This window comes from Lissotriton helveticus, chromosome 9 (genome assembly GCF_964261635.1).
Source record: "Lissotriton helveticus chromosome 9, aLisHel1.1, whole genome shotgun sequence".
In the NCBI taxonomy this organism is placed as follows: domain Eukaryota; kingdom Metazoa; phylum Chordata; class Amphibia; order Caudata; family Salamandridae; genus Lissotriton; species Lissotriton helveticus.
The window spans coordinates 1069235710-1069259347 of NC_136070.1; the positions used below are offsets into that span (position 1 = coordinate 1069235710).

The window sequence follows — 23638 nt, forward strand, 5'->3', positions numbered from 1 at the left end:
AACAGGGTTGACCTTAAGAGCCTTAGGGGCTTGGGAGCTAGATTTGTCCCTTGTATGTGCCAAACTAGGCACAGGGTTTAGACATGGTTGGCCATGTAAGTTTCCACTCTTGGAATGCTTGGTTTGAGAAACCGTGACTGGGATGGGCGTCTTTTGACAGGGTAAAGACTCTGGGTGGGCCCTAGAAACAGGGGGAGCTATAGAGACAGCACCACCTGTTAACCCTCCATTATCTTCAACCTGGGCCTTGGCGTGAAATTTAACTAAAGATTTCACAGCATAAAAATTGTCCAGCGTTGACTGTTCAAATGTAGCTAGTTTACGTGTGAGACTATCAATCTTATCAACCAGGGGCAGCACCACAGACTTGATCAAGCGCTCGACCTGAGGGAGAATGCTGGTATCTATTGAGGCCATCGGGCCAGGAGTGTCCTCCACAGCGGGAGCTCTGATAAAGCTCGTTATTGATTTTTGCTGTGGGACTTGACATGTACCGGTACCCCCTTTAGGCATGATGTGCCTCATAGCTTTCCTGCGTGGTTTTTGGAAGCCCCCCCTGCTGGGGCTTGCAAGGCGCTTTCTCTTTTTCTGTTGGAATGGTCCTAAAACTACCTTCCCTACAAGTGTATTTTGCTCAGCCACTACTCTGGGAGTGCTAGCTACAATGTGTTCAACTAAAGGTGGTGTGTTTAGAGCCTCGCTAGCCTCGCTAGGCAATTTAGGTGGACTTGGGGCTATGAGGGTTACGGAGTTAGAATCCAAAGAATGTTCCCCCAGCGATTGGTCAGTGGTGGCAGATGAGATATTAAGTGTGGGATCAAGAACTATACTTGGTGCGGTAGTGGTCACCTTTTCTAAACTTGCCCTAATCCGACTTAATCTCTCATCAATAAATGAGGAATCAATGATCACCAATGAGGGTGGAGTAGCATGCACGGGGCTAGGAGCCAGGGCAATGGCACCTAAAGATGAACGCTTGTCGGGCGTACCCACCGAGTCCCATGATAATCGTTGTTCAGCTAGGGTTATCTCCTTTTCTACTAATGTGACTGCTCGGGTTATAAATTGGTCCATAGTACCTGTGACAACGTCTCCCGCAGGTTTCTTAATCTTGCTAGAGCGGGTACCTGAAGCCATTTTCTCGTTAAGTTCGTGTCCACTTTCCGGAGCCAAGAGATGTGGCCCGGCCCGGCCTCTTCTGGCCCCTGATGGCCTAAGATGGTCCCGCCCTTGTCCCGGGCTTCTCCCGGCGCGCTCCCGCGTAGCGGTGGAGCAAGCGTATGTATATAGATGGTGTGATTGGTGAAAGAAAAAAAATGATTAAGAGAGCATTTTAAGTGAAAAATGTCCAAAACTGTTTTGTAACTGCCCCTTTCCTGAATTTGTCAATACTTACTATGGATTGCTTTCTGTGTTGTTAGGCTCCAGACATAGCTTTCAGTAAGCGTCTTACAGAACTAATTTCTGTGAGCTATCTAAGAGAGAAACAGTAGAATGACACTGCCTCACTCTGGGGCAGTTTCATCAGACTGAAGTGATTTCTACGGGGCTTGATGGCCTTTTGCATCTGTAACTGGCTCTCATGCCCACAGAAAAGGCTGCTTCAAGGGATAAAAAGTGACCGTAGGTCCTCAAAGTGAATGTCTTCAGAATAAAAATTTCCTCGAATGCATGGAGGCATTTGGGGAGCTTTCCCTGACCGGGAACACCAGGGTTTATAAGGTGGGCTAGGGCAGAAAAACACTGATAGACAAGGCACTAGGTGGCATTTTCAACAGCAGTGAGTCCACAAAGAGGATTTTCCCAAAAGCAGCAAATGTGAGGTAGGTGGACACAACGGTCACCAATTTTTGGATGCTGTCCAATTACCCCCTGCTTCTACATTCAGTGCCTTAGACTAATATTGCAATATGGAAGTGCAGTTAACTATTTCTTTTGACTCCCAGCATGTGTGACCCATTAAGCAAAGATCATATTGGTATAAATGTTCCCATATTTCATTTTGGAGGGTATAAGAGCAGAGAGGGGCATTGCCTAAGATCTCAGAGTGTAGTGTGGCATTTCTGCACACAGTTAAGAGGTAAGGGCTGATAACCAAAGCCAAATCTTCCACTACCGTTCTTTCCACATTACCTGTGGCAATGGCAATAGCAAACTCATCATTTTGTGTCCTCCATTCTTATCTTCAGACATAACAATAGATACATATTCTCTCACAAGGGAGAAATAAATCAAATATCTTCAGCAGCCTATGAAAACTTTTTCCATTCCACTGAATCACACCAACTATTTTTCAGACTGTACCTAATCAACCACGGTAGTTTTATGTGCCATAGGCATGCTAACGCCCTAAGCAGACTAGTAGAGGGCATCAAATGAACTTCTTACAGCACTCAGAACAATCCATGTAAACTTTCTGGAATTTAATTGGTTTACATAGAAGCAAATGTCTGATAAAGTGCCAAAGCATGTTAGGTCACCACTGAGGCTACTATCTGATCCAGTTTCATAATTACGGTACTCGCAGCCCAATCGCATCTGGTCAGAGGTTTGCAGTACTCACTCTAGCACATCTCTGTTAAACTGTTTTTGCCGATTGCCCAGGAACTCTCCGATCATCTGTCGACTAAGTCCTTTCCTTTGCAAGAGGAAGTGGGCCACACCAACTGGAGTATCAGGGACAAATCCTCTTTCAATGAGATACTGGACACCTTTCTCTGGTTTCCTGCAAAGAACAAAAGAGAAAAAGTCAAATTAATATGCATAAGAAATTATTCTTCTCAACTACTCACACAAATTCCTTTCCGGGGATTTCGCAAAATGTGTGACAAAACTCTAAATTGGAGCTGTTTAAACAAGATCTTTACAAATTTCTCCTTCTGGTGAGAAACCCATTTAAAAGATTTGCAGCAGCAATCAAGAATAGCAATCTTTGTGTGCACTCCCTAGCTTGCCACAATTTTTTTGTTGGCTCGTTTCTTTTGGATTCTCTCATTAATGTTCTAATATTAATAGCAACAGTGAAAACCCATAACAACCTCTTACCATGATGATGAACAATATTGTAAAAACAGAGGTCAAAGTTTTGGAAACAATGATTAGGAGGTGGGGTCAAAAGTGTATCGGATGGTGAGTGCAGGAAATGAAATAATCCAATATTTTTAAAGTATGAAAACTTTTTATGATGATCAACTAAGGGGCGCTGAAGAAAGACGGAATTTTGAAACCAAAAGACAGCAAACTGCAATAGATTGTCTGATAAAAGCATTAGACACAAGAAATGTATTACTTAAATAATCTTAGTTAAAAATAAAAACATTTGTATGACTATTCTTACACTGAAGTTAACTTGAAATAAATATGTTATCACCATCAAGGTTAATGGATCAAAGCCAAATAAACACACCGAAACCTAAAGCTTGAGAGGATTTAATATTTACAAATTACCACAATGAACTCTAAAAACTATTACCTTTTTTTTTTTTTTTTTTTATGTTTTTATTTGGAGTCAAAAATACATCACAGAAAAGAAAAGGGTTTTTAAAAGTACATATTTTGATCATTCAGGGCACAGGCTTAACAATTAATTCTCATATTCTTTAAATACAAAAGACAAATACTCAATCCAAACATGCATTAGATAAATAGTTAAGACTTCTAAAATGGAAAAGCTTATATAAAATCATCAGAATATGAATCGGAGGGGGAGGCAAAGTACATAATTATATTTCCAATATTAATAGACAACCAAGTATGCGGATTAACAATTTATACATCTTTTACATAAGTCTGCCTCCAATTAGTTATCGGGGCCCAGAACCTTCTTCCGAAGTCTCGTACTTTCCCTCTCTTATACTCATATAGGCAAGTCTCAATATTATGTATACCAAGGAATCTAGATAACCACATATGAAAGGATGGTGCGACAGTGTCCTTCCACCCCGCAGAAATCAAGATCCTAAGAACGGCAACAGAGATAAATACCAGTGCTTCTTCTTCCTTGCCCAAATTTAAATTTGAATCTGTGCCCAAAATCATCAGGGTAGGGGATAGATCGATCTTATGACCTAGCAGCCCCTCCCATAGCTTTTCAATCTCTTTTTTCACTGGAGTCAAGAGAGTGCAAGAGAAGAACATATGCAGTAGGTCTGCTTGACCCCCCCCACATCTTGGGCAATTATCGTCCGCTCTAGCCCCCCATGTGTATAGTTTTGCCGGAGTATGGTATAGGTTAAATACCGTTTTATAATGTTGAGCTCTTAGGTTAGTAGCTCTGAATATTCTTTTATTCAATGTTATAGCTTGGTCAACATCTACATTCGGGTTCCCTAATTTGTTAGACCATGCAACCTCTGTTTTATCAACATCGTCCTTAATCTCAGCCCGGAGGATGTTATATAAAGGCTTGATTTTACTGCATCCTTTGGACAATGCTTCCAAGAGGGGGCTATGTTCAGGGGGAGGTGGTTTTGGTTTAATGGACTTCAGGGAACGGTCGACCTGGGTATAGGCGAACCAGTGATTATCTGGGAAACCGTGTCTCCTTTGTAATGCCTCAAAACTCATGAATCCTTCTACCTCCATTATGTCTCGAAGTGTATTAATGCCCAATTCCCTCCAAATTTTTAAAACCCTTCCAATCCCAAGCCTTGAAAAGAGGCTGAATCTGTGGATATGGATATAAGCATTAATTTTGGGGATATTACACAGTTTTCTACTGGCCTTCCATACCCTCCAAGCGCTATCAATAATCTTGTATCTTGCTTTTTTATAAAATCTTCGATCTACTTCACATAACATGATACCAGTGGCCTTTCTTCCCAATAATAATTCATAAATAGATGGGGGTTGATATGCTTCTGGTCTAACATTATCAAAGTTAACATCTAATTGAAATAGTATCTTCATTTGTACTAGAAGACAGGTCCAATGGTATAGCCTTAGGTTTGGGAGATCCAAGCCCCCCCTTTCCCGCTGAAGAGATAACAGGCTTGTTGACCTTCTTACTTTACCATATTGCCAAATAAATTTGATGAAGACCGATTCCATTTTTGACATTATTTTTTCCTCTATAAATAATGGTATGGCTCTAAAGAGATATAAAAGCTTCGGGAACATAGTCATCTTGACTGCATTTATCCTGCCAATCAAAGAGAGGTGTAGTCCATCCCATCTTTTTAGGTCAGTCTCTATTGATTTTATCAGTGGTAAATAATTACCCTCCACTATCTTCCCTACAGAAGCATTAATTGTGACCCCCAGGTATACTGCTGCATCCACATATCTGGAGTCTGCCTTTACCACATTCCCTGTGCAGATTATCTGGGTCTTTGCTTCGTTTAATAGGTAACCTGACTTGGAACCAAATTGTTTTGTCAGATCGACTAACGTTGACATTGCTTGTTGGGGTTCTTCAGTAAAGACAGCCAAATCATCGGCATAGGCTAATATTTTATTTTCGAAACCATTTATTACCACCGGTTTTAACCTAGGGCATCCCAGTATTGCCTGAATAAGTGGGTCAATATATAGGGAGAAAAGAATAGGGGAAAGAAAAATAAAACTATTACCAATGCAGTTGGCTTTGCCTCTCCTTTACCCTAGGTTGTGTAATGTTCTAGACAGAATGTCTTCAATTGAAAGCCAACTTTCAGTCTGGTAGTGGGCTCTTATGGGACTTTCTGCAGAAGGTTCAATGAGAGCACCATGAAATTCAAAATTCTACAGGCGTGAGACTTCTGGTGTTACCTTCGGGGTGCTTAAGAACTGTAGCTGGTTCGGATACTTATTAATACAGCATGAGCTAGAGTAAGTGCCCATATTGACAACAATGCTGCCTTCCACGCTGGCTTAGTAGAAAGAGACAGCCAAGCTCCATTAAGCCCTATACTTGGCAGGTATCACTCACACAACAGGAAGAGCATGCATCAGAGCACTACAAACATGGAGACACGAACAACCGGATAATTAAAGTGTTCTGCTTGCAATCAGCATGCACACATATGAATTGGTCTGTGACAAGACTCCAAAAACACTTTGATAAACAAGCTCTTTCATCCGATACCTAACAGCGTGCAGAAGTTGCTGGTTCCTTGCATAAAATGTTCCTGGCAATCATAAAAGGGTTTACTTACTGGACCCGTCACCAACTCTCTGAAAACATCTTTTACAGAGAACATACAAGAGTATTATGGTATGGGTATGCATGCGTGAGAGCCTGAAAGAGTGCTGGTGTGTGAGAGTATGTATGTGTGAGCAAATATCATTTCCCCTAAAAGAAACTATAACATTTTCATTTGCACAAAAACAAAGTCACTGCTCTGTAGATGCTCCCCTTTTCTGAGGACAGTCTAAAATGTAGAGCATTCCTCTTAAAATAAATGACCTAAAGTAAGTAGTGTTTCTCCATCAAGGATACAACTAGTCTATAAATTTCAGGTATGCAATACAGACAGACGTTTTGTATTAAAAAAGACCCATTTATTATCCCCCCTCTCTTCATTTATTGTCCAACGTATTTTTAGTGTTGCTTTTCTGAAATATTAGAAGGGCATCAAAAGTCGGCAGGTATCCTTTATGCCACTACTAAAAATATGGGACAAAAAGATAATTGTGTTTACATGCCGGTTTCTTAACTGTATAAACCTATGGCCAGTGTAACCAAACTATGACATCTAAAACTGAGCAATGCCCACTCTTTAATTAACTGCTGTTAATTCAATGAAATATAGGGATCCTTGTGGTGATTTTAGCTCCACAGTAGACACAGAAATTAGTCTGAGGGAAAACAATGGAGGTTGGGGGGCTTATAAAGTGCCATGGAATTAAATAATTTAGAATTGTAAAAAAAAAAAAAAAGATGTGTGTTTCGTGTTAAAGCGGCTGGGTGTTTATCCCATTTTTTATTAAGAGTAATGCATTGTCACAAATCAAATGTTAAAAGTTCCAGTAACCATGACCCTGTGTCTGCCTTTGTTTTTCAACCTTGGGAGATTCCACCTTCAATTCCTCGTCTAATATAAACTGTTTTTTTCATATTTAGATGGTAATCTGAGAATAGGCCAAATTTCCTTGTTGTCTTCCCCAGATTGCTATAACAAATAGACGAATCATTAGCAAAATCTGTGGCTGTTACCATGCTTCCCATCAGTCTTGCCCGCCAGTTTTTTCAAACTTTTTTATTTATAAACTGAAGATGCCTGTCTCCCAAAGACCGCTTCTAATTGTGATACATAACCCTAATAAGGGGAAACAAATAAACATAAAAAAAACGCAGCAGAAAAAGTAATAAATGTAATGAATTAAATCCAAATAAATCCATTATGATCTGTGAGCCCACACAAAGCAGGAAATTTTAAATGAGCTGATTGGAAAAGAACAAGCTTTTCATTCAGGCTGATCACTGGTGCAATGAAATCCCATCATTCTCAGGATCCTGCTTCCATGACAATTTTTCTTGATTCTGGGAGCAGGCAACTGTGACAGATCTCCAACATAATCATGCGCCTATTCCTGAACATAAGTCACAGATTTCTTGCGAGGCTGCATGCCTGAGTGCGAGCATCGCCTGTGTACGCATTGATGTTTGTTGTGTACTTGTGTACGATTGCAAAGCTATACTACTAATATAAAGAGAGAACACAAACCTTTGAGCCAGGTAAACTCGGGAACCACAGCGCCAATCCACACACCCGATACATTGTAGAAATTGTCAGGGTGTGCAGATGGACATAGGCTATACATTTTTTTTTTAAAACGTAAATTTAAAAATATAACTTTAAAAAAAAAGTAGTGCCCTGAAAGTAGCGCCGGCCGCGACGTGCGTCTTGACGAAGAGGAGCGGCGGACATGGAGCGGCGGTGAAGTGAGGAGCGCGGGAAGGAGCGGCGGCTCAGGTAAGGTAAAGGCACATTGGAGTCGGGGCGGGAGGGAGTCGGGGCGGGAGGGAGTCGGGGCGGGAGGGGGTCGGGCGGGAGCGGGTGTGCACAGAGGGACAGGCGGGACGAGTCGGGCGGGAGGGAGTCGGGGCGGGAGCAGGTGTGCACAGAGGGACGGGCGGAGCCCTTAGTGCACGCAAGCCTCAAATGCTGCCCCCAGCCCCTTTCCGCCCCAGGCAACGCTAGGGCGGGCTGCTAGTGTATGTATATCTGTATTTGTGTGAGTTTGTGTGAAATTTTGAAGATGAACATACGGAAATATGTTTTTTTTCCCTCAGAAGCTGGCAGTGGACACTGACCCATAACTACATTAAAAACAACAAGCATTTAGACTCAGTCTATATATCTGGCCTTTGAAGATCATATTCACACACATTTTTGAACTGCAGAAGTAAAAAAGCTCCAAGAACTCAGTCACAAGGAAGTGCGCAGCTTTACTACGCATGCATAGTTTTCTACAGATTCCAACTGTTAGGGTGCCTGACCAATTGTGGTTCGCCATTTTGCTTACATGTATGACGAATTCATATAATTTTCCCTTGTTACACTTGTTTTGCAGCTGACATAACTTGTACTCAAACTGGATTTGTGCTGTGTTTTTTCTAGCCACAAGTCTAGTTAGAAAAAGTACCTTTTTGATGAAGTACCCATCAATAGGTTCATCTGGAGAGTTTTCATTATTAAGCTGGGATGAGGTGCCCTTTAGACACAAAGAGGCAGTTCTGTTTGTTATGTCATATAAATGGTCAATATTACTACCACTACTGTTTGATGTTTTTATATACAGATTGAACTGTTTTTTTGCGCTTCAATTTCCTGTAAAACGCGGATGTGACAAAATATAATCCCTGCAATAAATCTTTTGATACAATTCATGTATTTAAAACCACAAACATACATCATCTCGCTGCATATTAAGTTATTTATTTTAATAGTACTAGCTAACGAATGCCAACATTTTGCCAGTCAGCTATTTCACAGCTCCTGCAGTTTCTCCATCCTTTTCCTTTAATTTCTCAGCAACAGTGGCTGTATTCTCACCTGTACAAAGGATCAGTTTCCTGCTCTGAGGGATGTGAAGAGGATATTACATTCTTTAACTGGAAATAAATCAATTTCACAGAACAAGGTGACCTTTCTATTTCTATCCATGAACCATATCAATGTCTGAGGGGTATTTTAAGACATTTTTATGTAAAATGAAAACCATACCATCAAAGGCGCAACTGTCGATTAATGACACATTCAGCTGGCACGGACACTACATTAGGGATAAAATGTGAATAGGAGTGCACTGCTGATATATCAGATATATATATATTATATATAAATATAATGATATATAACTGTATGCAATTGTAACTATGTAAGAACAATTGCGATTGGCATTCAACAGCAAGTAAAGGTGCCCAGCGCTGATTTTCATAATACACTTGAAGATGTTCTGATTTGCTAATGGTTTGGAGTTAAAACAATTAATTTGTAAACATTTTGAAAGCTGTTTTATCAAGGCAAGTCAAAACAAAGAACTGAAAATAACCTTATTAGTAGAACAGAGCTAATCAGGTTTTTATCATTCTCACACAACCCACTCCAAGAGGTTCAACTGGGCCCATTCATTTCTAATTCTGCTAACATCACGTGTGGATTTTCTCAAGACTTTGCAATATCACCAACACTAACTAACCTATGCATAACCCGCTTACAAAGATCCATCACGCCTAGGAGATGGCATGTCACATATATGTGAATGATGTACAACTCGAACTTGAAGCCAAGACTGGCACCTCACCAAAAGTATCACACTGCTTATTCCTACTACACCCTTGAATGTAGTGGAAACTACAAGCCTCATCCTGGGCTTCTGGCAACACAACCAGAGGTAAAAACCTAAGGTCAAGAGACAGTTCACTTTCTCACGGTAAATAAAGGGCCCAAAGCTGCCTTCTACCGTATACATCAGCTGAGAGATGTTCTAAGATTGGAAAAAGATTCGGAAAGTTGCTAAATAACCACCTATTCAGCCTCACGTATGGTTAGTAATGCCTGTGAGCTTTGTCGTGCCATTCTACTGTTCTGACCGGGGATCGTTAGGTTCATAAAACCAACTTTGTCACCCACCAGGTCAATTCTCAAACTCTTGTAATCTCCTCAAAGGCTGCAACATCTTGTTGTCATGGTTCTGTGTGTTCGATATTTATGTTACCATACGCTCTGAGGCTACCAACAGATACTTTGTAGCATTTTCCAAACACCCTGAATAAATACATTGCATATTAAGTCCATAGAATATGGTTATTTCAAATGTTATGTTTCGAAAAATCAAACCTGCTCAGTTGAAGTGTTAACTAGAGCATGTGGAAGGACACAGTGGGAACGGTTATGCGCCATTCATAACTCAGGACTCCAGCTAAGGGTCTGAGGTCTTAGTAACCAAAGGCAACATTTCACCCAAAACACAGGTGTTGCTTGGGATCCAGAAGACTAAATCCGAGCAAGATCAGTGACCAAGTCAGAGGAAGCCGGACCACAGACAGGAATGTGTATGGGTTGCTTATGAGGGCATAATGGTTTTGAATTGAGAGTACAGACACTGCCTAAATGGTCCCATTCCAAAGGAAATCCGAATTAATTATGAAATTGTTTGACTTTTTACAGGAATTGTATGTGGAGCAACAATCAGTAAAATTCAAATGTTTAGGAGTTGATATGCGATTCGATAAAAAGAGTAACGGTACATATTTACCATTGTCAGCCTCGTTGTGGTAAGGCTACACAGGTAACGCAGAGTAATGGGGAGGAGCTACCCGTAGAAAGACGCGTTTCAAGGCTCTGATTGTTGCAACCTCGGGCTAAGAAAGGGAGGGTGTTCCAAAGAGGGCACTAGTCTATAAATCTTACATTTGAAGAGCCTGCTGACTTGGCAGATTATTTCAAATTCATGTTAAACTTTAAATAAAACTTTGATTTCGAGTGCCCCCAAAGAGGGTTGAGGTATTTACTGCCCCGTTTTGTCCTATTTTTTAACCTTGAGGAGTGAGCAGAAAAAAGAATAAAATTACGTGTTGCTCCCTCACCCAATTTTAAAATACACTCTTTTATTTACACTTGCACTGCAAATCAGTCACCCATCACCACACAGTTTACTGACCATCAGTACTCAGACCATCGAGCGGGTTACTATGACAGTGGAGGTTGTTCCATCTTATCCTCATACACTACTTGTAGCCAACTAACATATGGTCTTGAAGGAGTCCCAAATGATGAAGGGCGGATTCGAGCGGTGACTGATGGGTATCCTTAACTGGTTAGAGTAGGCTAGGAACACATGATTCCACCTCCGTATCTGTTTGGTTTAATCTTGTGTTTATTGACTAGGTGTGTTTCACTGATGGTACTAAAGCTACTTCTGACCCATAGACACTGTTTTGTTAGTTGAAACAATGAATCATACAAGCAAGTCAATACATAGGAAATGTTATGCAAGACAGCAAGGGTTACCTGGGGTAGGAATTACACATCATTATACTCGTTGGCATTATATGTTAAATCATTAAATGTTAAAAGCACTTGCCCTTGTGAAACAAGTAGTCAAGATGTAAAACCCCTGAGGGGTCTACAGAGCACAGTGGTTGGGGTCGTCTATACTGGTATGTCTTTACTGGTACCCACAGGGGCCCTTTTCAGCAACCTTAGACTAATGGAAGATTGAGAAAAAAACATAAGATTCTAAACCTGTCCCTTGCAATATTCAGACAGCTATCCTATGACACACGGATTGTAGTCCTTGTGTAGGTAAAACAGATCAGAGACATAAGCAGTAACCCAGTGAGCTAAGTACATAAAATACATATGTATTTAACATGCGTGTTAAACGTTGTGCTTTGGAGTAGGCGCATTAACACCTTATGCTTTTTTATGATGAGTCAAACCTGTGACTAGACTACACATATATTTTTAAGCAGGTGCATTAACCACAAGAGTTATCTTATTGTTCTAATATCCAGGACAGTGCTGGATACACAAAGATCTCTGGCACAGGTGCCTTAACCTCAAGATATTTTATAATGAAGCCTGTTTGTGACCAATTAAGTAAATAGAAACAGATTAACTGTCGCATTAGTTCTTGTAAATTGGTTTGAGGCAGTTTTTTTTTTAAATAACATTTTTTACAAGTTGACGGACATCCTCTACTTCTTTGTGATTTTACCCTCTTTCTGCTGCCTCACTTTGATCCCTAATTTATGGGATCTTGGAGTCATTTTTAGGTCTCGACGAGGCAGCGCTTACCTTGTCTCTTCGAGACATGCTGTATTCAGGATATATATATCCTTTCTGGTGAAGAATTGGCTTGGTAGTTTGGTCTGCCCTGTTCCCATGATGCACTGGGCCAGGGACAGACTAATTTGCATATAGCCAGGTTCTGAGCTGGGATGGGGCAGTGAGCTAAATAACGGTGATGGATCAAGCCCTGATCTGTGGACTGGGTAAGAGTGGTCTGCTTAATTCAGACACTCTGTTCATCACCACCCCCTTTTCTGAATCGTATTCAGGATATAGGCATAAAGCTCCGCCCACTTTCCGCCCATCTTCTTAATTGGCTCCTCTCCCAGTCACTTGTAAATGGTGGCTTTTCATTGTTCAATAGGCTTAGTAGTACCTCCTTAATACCACCTTGTCTCTTCATGTAACCTCCCATGAGGACACTCTCTATTACATATGTTGTCACTCCCTAGGTTTTAATTACAGCCTCAGAACATTATTTTCTGAAAGGGCTTCAGGCAGGACACACGCTTGGCTTGCAGAGGTTACTTTACTCAATCGCACATCTCAAATTTATATGACACCTTCTATAAATTTCCCTTCATCAACTCCACGTACAACCTAATCCGGATTTAATATAATAAATCTATTATCACATTTCAAAGCTACTGATTATATATATATATATATATATATATATATATATATATATATATATATATATATATATATATATATATATATATATATATATATATATATATATATATATATAGATAGATAGATATATATATACATACATAGCTATTTGAATGTGCTGTGATACTGTCTTGCATGCAATGCATTATGTGTAGGGTGGATTTACCATATCTTCTGCAGGGTGCAGTACCATGTGTGACCAAAAGAGGTCCTAGGAACCTCTTTTGATCACACATGGTACTGCACCCTGCAACATGGCTAGGTAAAAAACATTAACATTTATAATGCCAATAATTCCAAATCCAACAAATGCGGGACCGATTGCATTTTCAATAGGTCTCGCATCTGTTAAAGTTAGAGCTGTTGGTGTTGAAAATGACAATGTTTTTTACTTTTGCTTTTTTATACCATTGCCAATAGAACTATGCAAATATAATAACTCCACTGCAAATAAAAAAACAAAAGTAAAACACATTGTTATTTTCCACGCCAACAGTTCCAACTTTAACAAATGCAAGACTTATTGCATTGCAACAGCTTGTTTCTATTTCCAGCATTGACAGAAACAATGTAGCCCGTTTTGTTCTACTTGCTGTTCCTTCTCTAGCAATATTTGTGCCAGTGAAGAGCTCTACCAAATCAGCCTGATCTTTACATTGACATATGGCTGATTTATTTAAAAAACGTGCACAACTACAGGTACCAGATGCACGAAGAAGGGTGGAAGGGCTTATAATTCTGATGTCAGACCATTCTAAAAATGTAGTACACACACAATGTGTGCTGTAAAAAAGAAAGTTTTCCAAGGGGTTAAAGCACACAAATGTTGGGCTACGGTGTCTTTGTAGAGGCATAGATGGCAAGTGGAATAAACTCTGGGTCAGTCCACATAAAGTTACAATCGCTCGCCCTCATGTTCTCCCCATTCTTGTTTTGATTACTGTCGTCTTCCAGATCTAAAGATGTACATCCTTTCTCCTCACTGCCCTGTGCCATTTAATAAGTGCATCAGTCAGCAGACTAGGACATCCTGAGGCTAATGATATCACTGTAGGGTCTGACTAATATATTACTTGACTGACCTCATATTTTTCTTCATTATTGCAACTGCCCTAGTTGACCTTAAATCGTTTTCCCAATATAACGAGTTTTATGGGTAATGGAATTCACAATAGTAAAATAAACCAAACTGAATATTTCACGTCTTGCCACATAAAAAATCACTGATGCATATCTCTGAAAAGATGAGCTGGCTCTTCTGTGCAGAGAGCATAGAGACCCAATATGACAGTAAAAGATGATATGTGTGCCGCATGGAAGAAGGTTTCTCTATAGCACTACAGGGGGAAAACAGCCCCGATGTATAATGTCACACTAGTTTCAGACTAGTGTCTTAGGAAAACCGAACTATTCATTTTATCTTGGGAAGCGTACTGGATTTGCGCTATTGACAGAATGGGCAACTTTATTTATGAACATAGGCCATCAGTCCTTTTAAGAACTGTAGAGTAATCATAAGTGTATCGGAGTTAAAATATTATGTAATAGGTTTATCGTCTCTTTCTCTTTCTACTACTCAACATACATTTGGAGGCTATGGGTTCAACTCACGAAAAAAAGAAGAAAACATACAAATGAGGCGCTCCACCTCCGAGCCAACACACATATCCACATTTTTTTTTTTACTCACAAACATTTCCAGGAGTACTTCTGGAAAGCTATGTAGACACCTTTCAAGTCGTACTCCCATGAAGGTCAGGTAACTTTCCATTTGGACTCCTATTCTGCTATACCTAGTTCTCTATATCAGAGAATTTCACACAGTGGGAATAGATGGAAACGATAGAGCCAGCAGTGTCTGAGAAAACCAAAACCTAAAACTTTGGGGACATTCACAAACTTCTAAGGCACCCCAAGCATTTGCAGGCCAACTTTTCTATCCCTTGAGTGGGATTTATGGCTGCAGAAATCTCTACCCCATAAATGGCTTTTACTCTGCCTGGAACCACTTTGTAAATTGCTAACAGGTATAAAAATGACAAATTTACATTTGTGAATAGGCCTACGTAACAGGCCTTTCCCTATCTTAATTATAACGTTTGCCTTTAAACCGTAATATGGTAAACTTTACCTAACTAGGTAGCTAGTGAGTTGCTGCCATATGCACTTCAACCAGGCAACAAACTATCAAAACAGATCAATGAAGGTCAAAATCAGAATCAAGCTCGGATTATTGTAATTTTGTGCTATGATATTTGTGATATTAAGCCTGACGCAGCAAATGTTAGAGAATAAGTCGAGCTCTTGACAAAGCTCAACTTCTACAATAGGAATAGTCTTAATTCCGAAGACTGCTGTGAATTCCGGAGTGGCCAATCAGAATGTCTGTGCTAACCAAGAGGTTGGGCATTGGCCATACTTTGTGCATTGTTCGACCGACTATGGCGTCTACAGTCCACAGGTGCAGTGTCCATACACCGCCTGAGAATGGTACAAATTCGAACCAGAGAAATGATTGGTGAATTACTAATGTTTTAAGAGGAGTAATTGAAATGACAGGTTTCGATAATGCCGATAGGTGTTATGAGAGAGTTATATAAATGATATCACACAAAATGTTCAATTAGTTTGGGTTAATTTATTTGCTGAAATGCTGATGAAATGATGCTGCATTTGCTTTGTCTTTCAACCACCAAGGATGTCGTGTTGGATTGTGGAACCATTAACCTTGGTATCTTGCACTTTTTCTTTGTCAAACGTTCGCACAATATTAATGAGATGGTTACGAAGAACGCATCAGGATGCCTGGGAGTTTTAATTTCTGGTCCAAAATTCAAGTTAGCGTTTGACAATAGGCCACTATACTGTGATGAGGCTACAAAAGGTGCACACGAACTTCACCCTTTTGGCCAAAATTAAATTAACAGGCTGCCGGTCGCCTGTATGAATACTCGAGGGCACAGTCAATATCAAACAAAGTAATATCATTGCACTTGCTATAAAAAAAAGAACAAATGGCAGACCAAGGTCTAGCACAACCAGTCCGTATGTACTATAAATTCATTTGGTGGTGTAGTCACTTCCCACACCCGCTGTCCAAGGGTGTCAATGGTAACCAGATTCACGCCTGTGTGATTTATTGGTTAAAAAGAAGCAACTTTGGAACAATTCTTGAGATTTGTGTACTGACTCCGCAACGAGTGCTCCGTCCATTTTTTCCGTGAATCTGAATATCATTGCACTTCCCTGATTAGCAAATAGATTCTGATGAATCATTAAATAATGTGATTAACAAAAAAATCAATTTCTCTTTAATATGCTAAGTGGCAAAATGTCGCACAAATCTATTTGCCTCTGTTTTGTCCAGAATTTAAATGTACAGACACAAACCTCTGACTGTAAATGTTCAGAACTGGGTGCATTTATAGCTAATAAAATGAAATATTAAGGAAAATAAAGACAGAAGTTCATTCACTTGTAAAGTATGTTTGAAATATGATATAAGTTAGCATATACACGAGGCAAAATTTCACTCTGGAGCGAACTGATAACTCGCGCTGACTTTGAAACAAAGGCATCCTTCTTGGAACGTATAAAGTATTAATGTCACTTTTTCTTCATTAAAAAAATGCGCCTTTGTACCTTTCATGTGCCTTCTGCCAATCCTCTGTGAGGAATATTTAAGTGTGGATGTGGAAAATATGTCTAATGAAGCAAAAACTGCAGAGAAAGATGACGTTTCCGGTCTTTTAATGTCTGCCAGAAGAAGAGTTGTTCGCCTCCGCTCTCTTCCATGACCAGGCCATTAATTGTGCAACCCGGGGGCCACAATCGCAGTAATAAACAAACTTCCAACTTCAGGCACGCACTCCATTTCTGTTTGCTGACCATGTCCTCGATGAACTGGTTATAATGATCAGCAACAAAGGGCAAAGGTCCTTTTCGTTGTCATCTGACTGTATAAATTATGATATTTAATAGACTTAAATATTTCGAGGAACAAACAAACCATGGGCATGCATGCTTCCCGGAGCATGAGGAATGACGAACAGATAAGAGAGAGGAGGGGGTTCTTATACATTTGTTAATACATTTTTTTTCCTGCGAAATTGCAAACTTGACCAAAGCACTATATAAGGACAGCATTCTCTGTATTTTTTAAGAATACAATGGGTTTCCTAACCATTGTAATCTATTGTGTGACATTTTTGTGGATATTAGGCAAGGAGGTCTATAACAGGGGGCTAAGGAAGTTCCACACAGTCCTCCACCTTTTCTCCTTCAACTCCCGGTCTTCCATCACCTTTATAAGAGAGCAACCCCTAATTCCATGTCCTCCATAGTTGCTCAGACCAAGATCTCTCCTACCAACACCCTACGTTCCTCCCTGCCTACTCCATAGCTCTATTTATGCTACACTCCTGCTGCTCCTTCCTTTCTTCGCGACTCGCCTCATCCGACGGACACTATTCATTCAGTCTTGACTTAGTTGTCCTCGCTCTGGTATTCTCTGCTCCATCCAGGTTCCTCTCTTTTAGTTGTTCTTGTTTGGATCACAATATACATAGAATACAGACAATCGGACTCTTTTTTCTTTCTTTCAGAAACCTCCCATCTTAGGTTTTTTATTTTGATCTTTAAATTATCCTTACCTAAGTAGGTGCCGAGGCATCTCTCTTCAGCTTCAGTGTGACTTTGACTTCTCTTTGCCCTTCTGACTTGTGTTGGTCTCCTGCCATTTTGTCTGTCAGCTGCTTTTTCTGCCCTTGACTTAGTAACTAATCTCGCTCTGCTTGTGCCGTCTGTTCTATCTGCTGCCCCGTCTCTGTTAAACTGCCCCTTTTGCATCTTCAGCTCCTCTTACTGCTTCATCTTGAATCTTGGTCTCTCCTGTCAGTTTTAGCCCCACCCGATTTGCTCTGCTGATTGAGTTTTCCCGCCTTGCTGCACCCCCGAACTTTCCTGCTCTCGCCAACTGACTTTCATGCTCTTGTTGAGTCCACTCACCGCCACGGCGCCCCTCTCGCTCTCCAAGGCCTTACTTGATGCTGGCCACTGCACTGCTAGCACACCAGAGGCAAGCTCATCTCTGTCCATCCGCACCTGCATGGTGCCCAACTCTAGGAACCCTAGTCCACAAGCCTCCACACGCCCGGTCCCACCGCCCACACACACTGCACCCCTCACCAAGTCAGAACTCAAGACCTGCACTCACACAGCACTACTCACTCACACACCCACCCACCCACCCCACACAACTCACTCACATGCATGCTTCTCAACACAAGCTTACTCGACAAGCATGCCACTGAGATTTAGGACCTCATCCACTCCAAAGCTATCCTCTTCCTCACTGAAACCTGGCTCAACCCCACATTGGCACCGGACATCGCCGCAGTCATCCCTACGGCTTACAAAATCCTGCCCCCGGACTGATCCCATAAACCAGGAGGACTCACTAACATCCACAGAGACACCATCAAGTGTGCCTCTTGCACTGACCCATAAACCACTCTAATCTAGCTCCATTAACTGAAAAAAACTTTTCGCATTCTTCCAAGAATTTACATCCGAAAAGCCGCACTCAACACCATTACCCCTACAAAAACCTCTGCAACATCCTCCCCAACTTCTTCCATGAAAGAAAATCACCAAGATCTACAGCAACTTCGAACTCCAGCCACCCTCTTCCCCCACATCGACCTCCCTAGCCTGCTAGCCTCATCAACCAAAGACTACCAAACGACAGCATGGAACACTCTATCCATTAACAGCACTGCAGCAATAATGAAGACAGTCCACTCACTGGCACCCACAGACCCCTGCCCCCCACCATATCTACAACCTAGGAATAGGTCAGCGCTGCACTCGCTTCTATCATCAACACCTCCCTCAAGACAGCCACCTTCCCACATAGCTGGAAACACAGTGCCCTAAAAGAATTCCTCAGCAGACCCCAAAAAACTCAGCAAGTACCGACCCATCTTGCTGCTCAAAAGTAATTGAGAAGACAATCAACAGACAAGTCTCTGACCACCTAGGATGCCACAAACTCCTAGATGACTTGCAATCAGGATTCCGAAACAACCGCAGCACCCTCATCGCTGCCACAGATAACATAGGCAACATCTTCAACCATGGACAGACCGCTGTCCTCATTCTCCTTGACCGATACGAAGCCTTCTACACTGTCTCCCACCACATATTCATTGTCAGACTACACACACACAAAGTGGGAATACAAGGTCCATCTCTCAAATGAATACCCTTCTTCCACTCCGGAAGGACACAGAGTCAGGCTCACCCCGTTCACCTCAGAACCCAAAGACCTAATCTGCAGAGTCCTACAGGGATCATCATTCAGCCCCACACTTTGCAACATGTACATGACTCCTCTGGCTAACATCATCAGATCCCACAGAATCAACGTCATCTCCTATGCTGAAGACACCCAGCTAGAAAGAAAGAAATTGCTAAGATCAAACTGAAGTGCTGATTCTCAGGAATAAGAGTTTTAATTGGTACACCACCTGGTGGCCGGCTGAACTTGGACCCACACCCACCCAAACCGACCAAGCTAGGAACGTAGGCCTTATCCTGAACACATCTTCACCATGAAGCCTCAGTTCAACTCAGTCACCTCCTCATGCATCCACATTCTCTGACTGTTATGTAAAATCTTCAAGTGGTTATCACTGGACAGCAGATATAGCATCACACAGGCCCAAATCACAAGTAGATTGGACTATGGCAACACCCTCTAGGCCTTCACTCCAACACATCTTTTTCAAAGACTTCAAACCATCCAGAACGCCGCCGCCAGACTCGTCCTCGACCTCCAGCGCCAAACCCACAACACAAAGCTCATCAGAGAGCTCCACTGGCTCCCCATCCAGAAGCTTTGCTCCCACACACATTCAACTCACTATAGAACAAGGGACCCACATACCTCAATTACTGGCTTCGCTTCCACCAACCCACCAGACAACTTCGCTCAGTATGACTCTCACTTGCACACCCCGCATCCACAGAAGCAGAACAGGAGGTTGCTAATTCTCCTCCAAGCCGCAAAATCCCAAATCACCTCCCCAAATTAGGGCCTCCTCCTCACTGCTTAAAATTCAAATGAAGTTGTAGACCTAGTTTATCAATTAGTTTTCTTGCTGGACAACCGGTACCGCCTGTACTCAGCACCAGCCTTACAAAACGCGTACACTCACCCACTCAGCTTCTGGATAGCCTCATGGGGGACAAGCAGCGCTCTACAAATCCACTTACTTTAGGAAATTTGTGCATATATTTTTAACTCCGCTCTTTTTATTTTTTTGTGATCATTGAACACTTTGTATAGATCATATTTTTAACTAAAATTGGCAGGTTTTCATGAAAACTGTTTTCATCATCTTGCCAGTTCTTGTCTGATTTTTTCAGACTCGAATTAAACAACTTGATTTAGTACGACATAAGTAGGAATCCTTCTATGGCTTAGTCTAATAAGTGGAATTTAGGTGGTTTACCCATAGTTTATTAACTAATTAAACCTATTCTGAAGCGCAAATTTACCAGATAAACTAGCACCTCTCTATGTGGTTCTAATAGGCCTGTATATCAAAGAGCAGGAGGGCTGGAGACAGCAGAAGCTGAGCATTTTTCCGTATACTGCTTTAAAAGCAGGCACTGTCCCTGCTGTGCTATTCAAGGAAGCGTCAGAACATTGCTCCCCTTCTTCTATCGTTCTAAAATAGTAACGAATATATGGGAGCTGGAAAGAGAGCAGAAGGAACATTTTGAAAGGAGATGCTTGGGGAAGGAGCAAGGAAGAAACGATAAAAAATAGCAATAGATGGAAAAGTAACAGAAAGGTAGGTCACAATAAAAGACACAGCTAGGAGGAGATTATTTTGTCAAGTGGTATGTCATATACAACAAAGATATTTTCAGTGCTTGTAGACATGCTCTTGAAACCCAGTGAAAATTAACCTAAGAGTTATGAGGTAAACCACTGAACCAACTCTCACTGCCTTGAAAATATTCACTTGAACCTTTAGGTATATGGCAAAGTTTATGCCAAACTTAATAATTCCTATTTTGTTTCAACGAATCGTTAGGGAATGCGAGTGGAATCTATGATTTATGATACATTTGGTGTTAATATACATCGGGGTGCACATCGCATGCCTACTATGACAAGATCCATGCTGCCTTTTTAGGAGTGACCTAAAATTAGCTTAATTACATACACCTTTGTTCCCGTGGATATCCAGAAAATCTGGCATGGAACCGCACTCCGAGATCAATATCAGACACCCATAACACTGACAATTTAGAAAGTTTGCAGTATGAACACTGAATTTAGATAATTATAATAAGAACGATTTGTTCAACTCTTAGTGTGGAGTATAAATAGTTAGATGGATTCCTTACTCCGGTCATACATGTCAAAGAGGTAAGTGTCACAGAGGGTGTACTCCAAGCCATTTTGCTTTTACTTTAAAAGTCCATTAATGTAAAATACAAATGTTAAGGTAGGAAAGTATCTTGCAATATAAATCCCTACACAAATTGACCAGAGTTTCAACCGATGACAGCCAGTGAGACCAATATACGCTTCATCCACCCACCTTTAATGTTAACTTCTGGTTGAGGTCAGAGTCACAGTGGAGACTGAGCAATGACCAACTGTAAACTCCTGCTAATAGGATTTCATCCACTGACCGCCCTTACTTGTAATGGTGTGGCATGAAATGAGTTGGACTTACTTGTTGAAAAGGTTCAGACCAATCCTATAGTGCCTCTTCCTGATGATGTCGTTACTGAATGCCGGCGAGTCCCAGCTGTTCCGAGTTTCTTTGTGATATGTTTGTTTGCTCAGTGTTTGCTCTCGTAAACTGTCTCTGGACGAAGACTCGGAGCTGCAGTTTATTGTATCATTGGAATTCGAAGTGCTATTGATACTGTCATTGTCTCCGTCAGAGTAATCCGACTCTGACTTACTTTGTCTATTTGCAGTTCCATTAATGATCAAGTGACTGTCAATGGGCCTCGGCCGATGCCTCGGTAGCTCCTCTTCCCGGGGAATCATCTTCGTCGGAATACCATGTGAAATATGTTTCGGACTCCCATGTTGACTAGGCAATCCCCTTTCATAGGCATTTTGTCTTTTTAAGGATCCTCGTTCCGACCGATCACTCAAGTCCACTGAGCTGTCACTAGGAGGTTCTATTGTTAGCAATGGCAAGTGATCCATTCTGAGTCTCTGCTCTTGACACTCTAAAGAAGGGGTACTCCTACAGCTTGTGTCAGTGTCTACTTTATCGTCCTTGTGGGTCATAGACCAATACTCCTGAGAAGAGTTCACTGATCGCAGCCTCAAGTCGGACTCTGTGCTGGATGGTCTATCTACTGATTGGGAAAGAGGAAGCGGCGGCGAGAGCTCTTCCTCATCGATATACAATGTGACATCACTGTAGGACGCAGTCATCTCGTCAAGTTTCCTGTGATCAACACCGTGTGTTGGTTTAACCTGACGATGACTTTCACGCTCCATTTCAAGGCTTCTCCCATGGTCCTGCCCTTGTCCCTCATCTGCGTGCAGGCTCCGACAGTTTAGTGCATCATCAATTGATTCAGCAAGAGATTTCACCTGCCTGGAAAATGCATCCTCAAGCTCAGTTATAGCATCCGCAAAATCAGTGGATGCTGCAGGAGATTTCATTGTTGTTGGTTCCCCATGATCGCCACATTCTGGCGGACCAATGGATCCAAGTTTTGATCCATCATTGGAAAGTGATACCTGCTTCCCTTCAAAGTAGGAGCTATGGACTTTCTCAGGTCCTTCAAAAGAAAACTGCATTCTCATATTGGACAGCACAATGCGTCTGGACATGCGATTTTCAGACATAGAACTTCGAAGACGCTCAAAGTTTTTGTTCATCTGATACTGTCGGAATGCCGTTTGTATGGTACGCGCTGCATGTCTAGTTATGAGACGGCCTCCATATTTGCGTTCTAGCATTTCAACCTAGAAAAAGAAAAGATAAGCAAAAATTACTACCAAAATAAACGTCATGTATAAAAGGAAACAACAAGAATTCAATACATCATTTAATCCATTCGAGGGCAGTGATTTATTTTTAAAAGCAAGGTTCTTTGGCAAACAATTTGTTGCTAAAATGTGGTGCTATGGTACCTCTTGATCAGGGCTTGCTCCTCACCAGGAAGTTGACGACAATGGCACTTCCAGGACTACAGTACAGGAATGTTCCTGCTAAAGCTACTTTTCAGAGTCCTTAGAAGCAGTTCAGACCCGTATCTTGTACGCTAGATGACAAACTAGAAAGAGGTGCTTAAAGACAACCTCTCTGCCCTTGATAGGAAAGATGCTGAGAAATCAATCAAGGCGCACATCCAAGGATTCTCATCCTGTTTTACTGTCTACCTTAAAACTCACCCTTCAGTGGATGTACCTACTGGCCACTCATGTTTAAATTACCACTAGGTAATTATCTGCTGAATATTGCGCAGAGAGGCCACACGTCATCTCTGTCTAGCTTTTTAAATCATAAATGCTGAACAATCGAAGAAAATATATATAAACACCACATTTAGCTGCAACACACTCTGGTTTATTGCTTTTGCAAGAAATCGTAGATGTAAGCTTATTTTTTATAAAAACAATCAGAAAGCATTAAAAATGAAATTAATACATTTTTTCCTCCTCCTTGCAGCCACCTAGACGG

General features: G+C 41.3%; 1 protein-coding gene across 13 annotated transcripts in view; it reads right to left on the reverse strand.

Annotated features, from left to right (window-relative positions):
• Positions 1–23638, reverse strand: part of IQSEC1 (IQ motif and Sec7 domain ArfGEF 1) — a 492992-nt gene that overhangs the window by 81591 nt on the left and 387763 nt on the right. For all 13 annotated transcript variants that reach the window (XM_078661440.1, XM_078661441.1, XM_078661442.1 and 10 more), the window contains exons 3-4: positions 21659–22920; positions 2564–2725 (exon numbers count right to left, since the gene is read on the reverse strand). In XM_078661440.1, coding sequence (XP_078517566.1) covers positions 2564–2725; positions 21659–22914 — 1418 coding nt within the window. In that variant the 5' untranslated portion in view covers positions 22915–22920. The remainder of the gene's footprint in view (positions 1–2563; positions 2726–21658; positions 22921–23638) is intronic.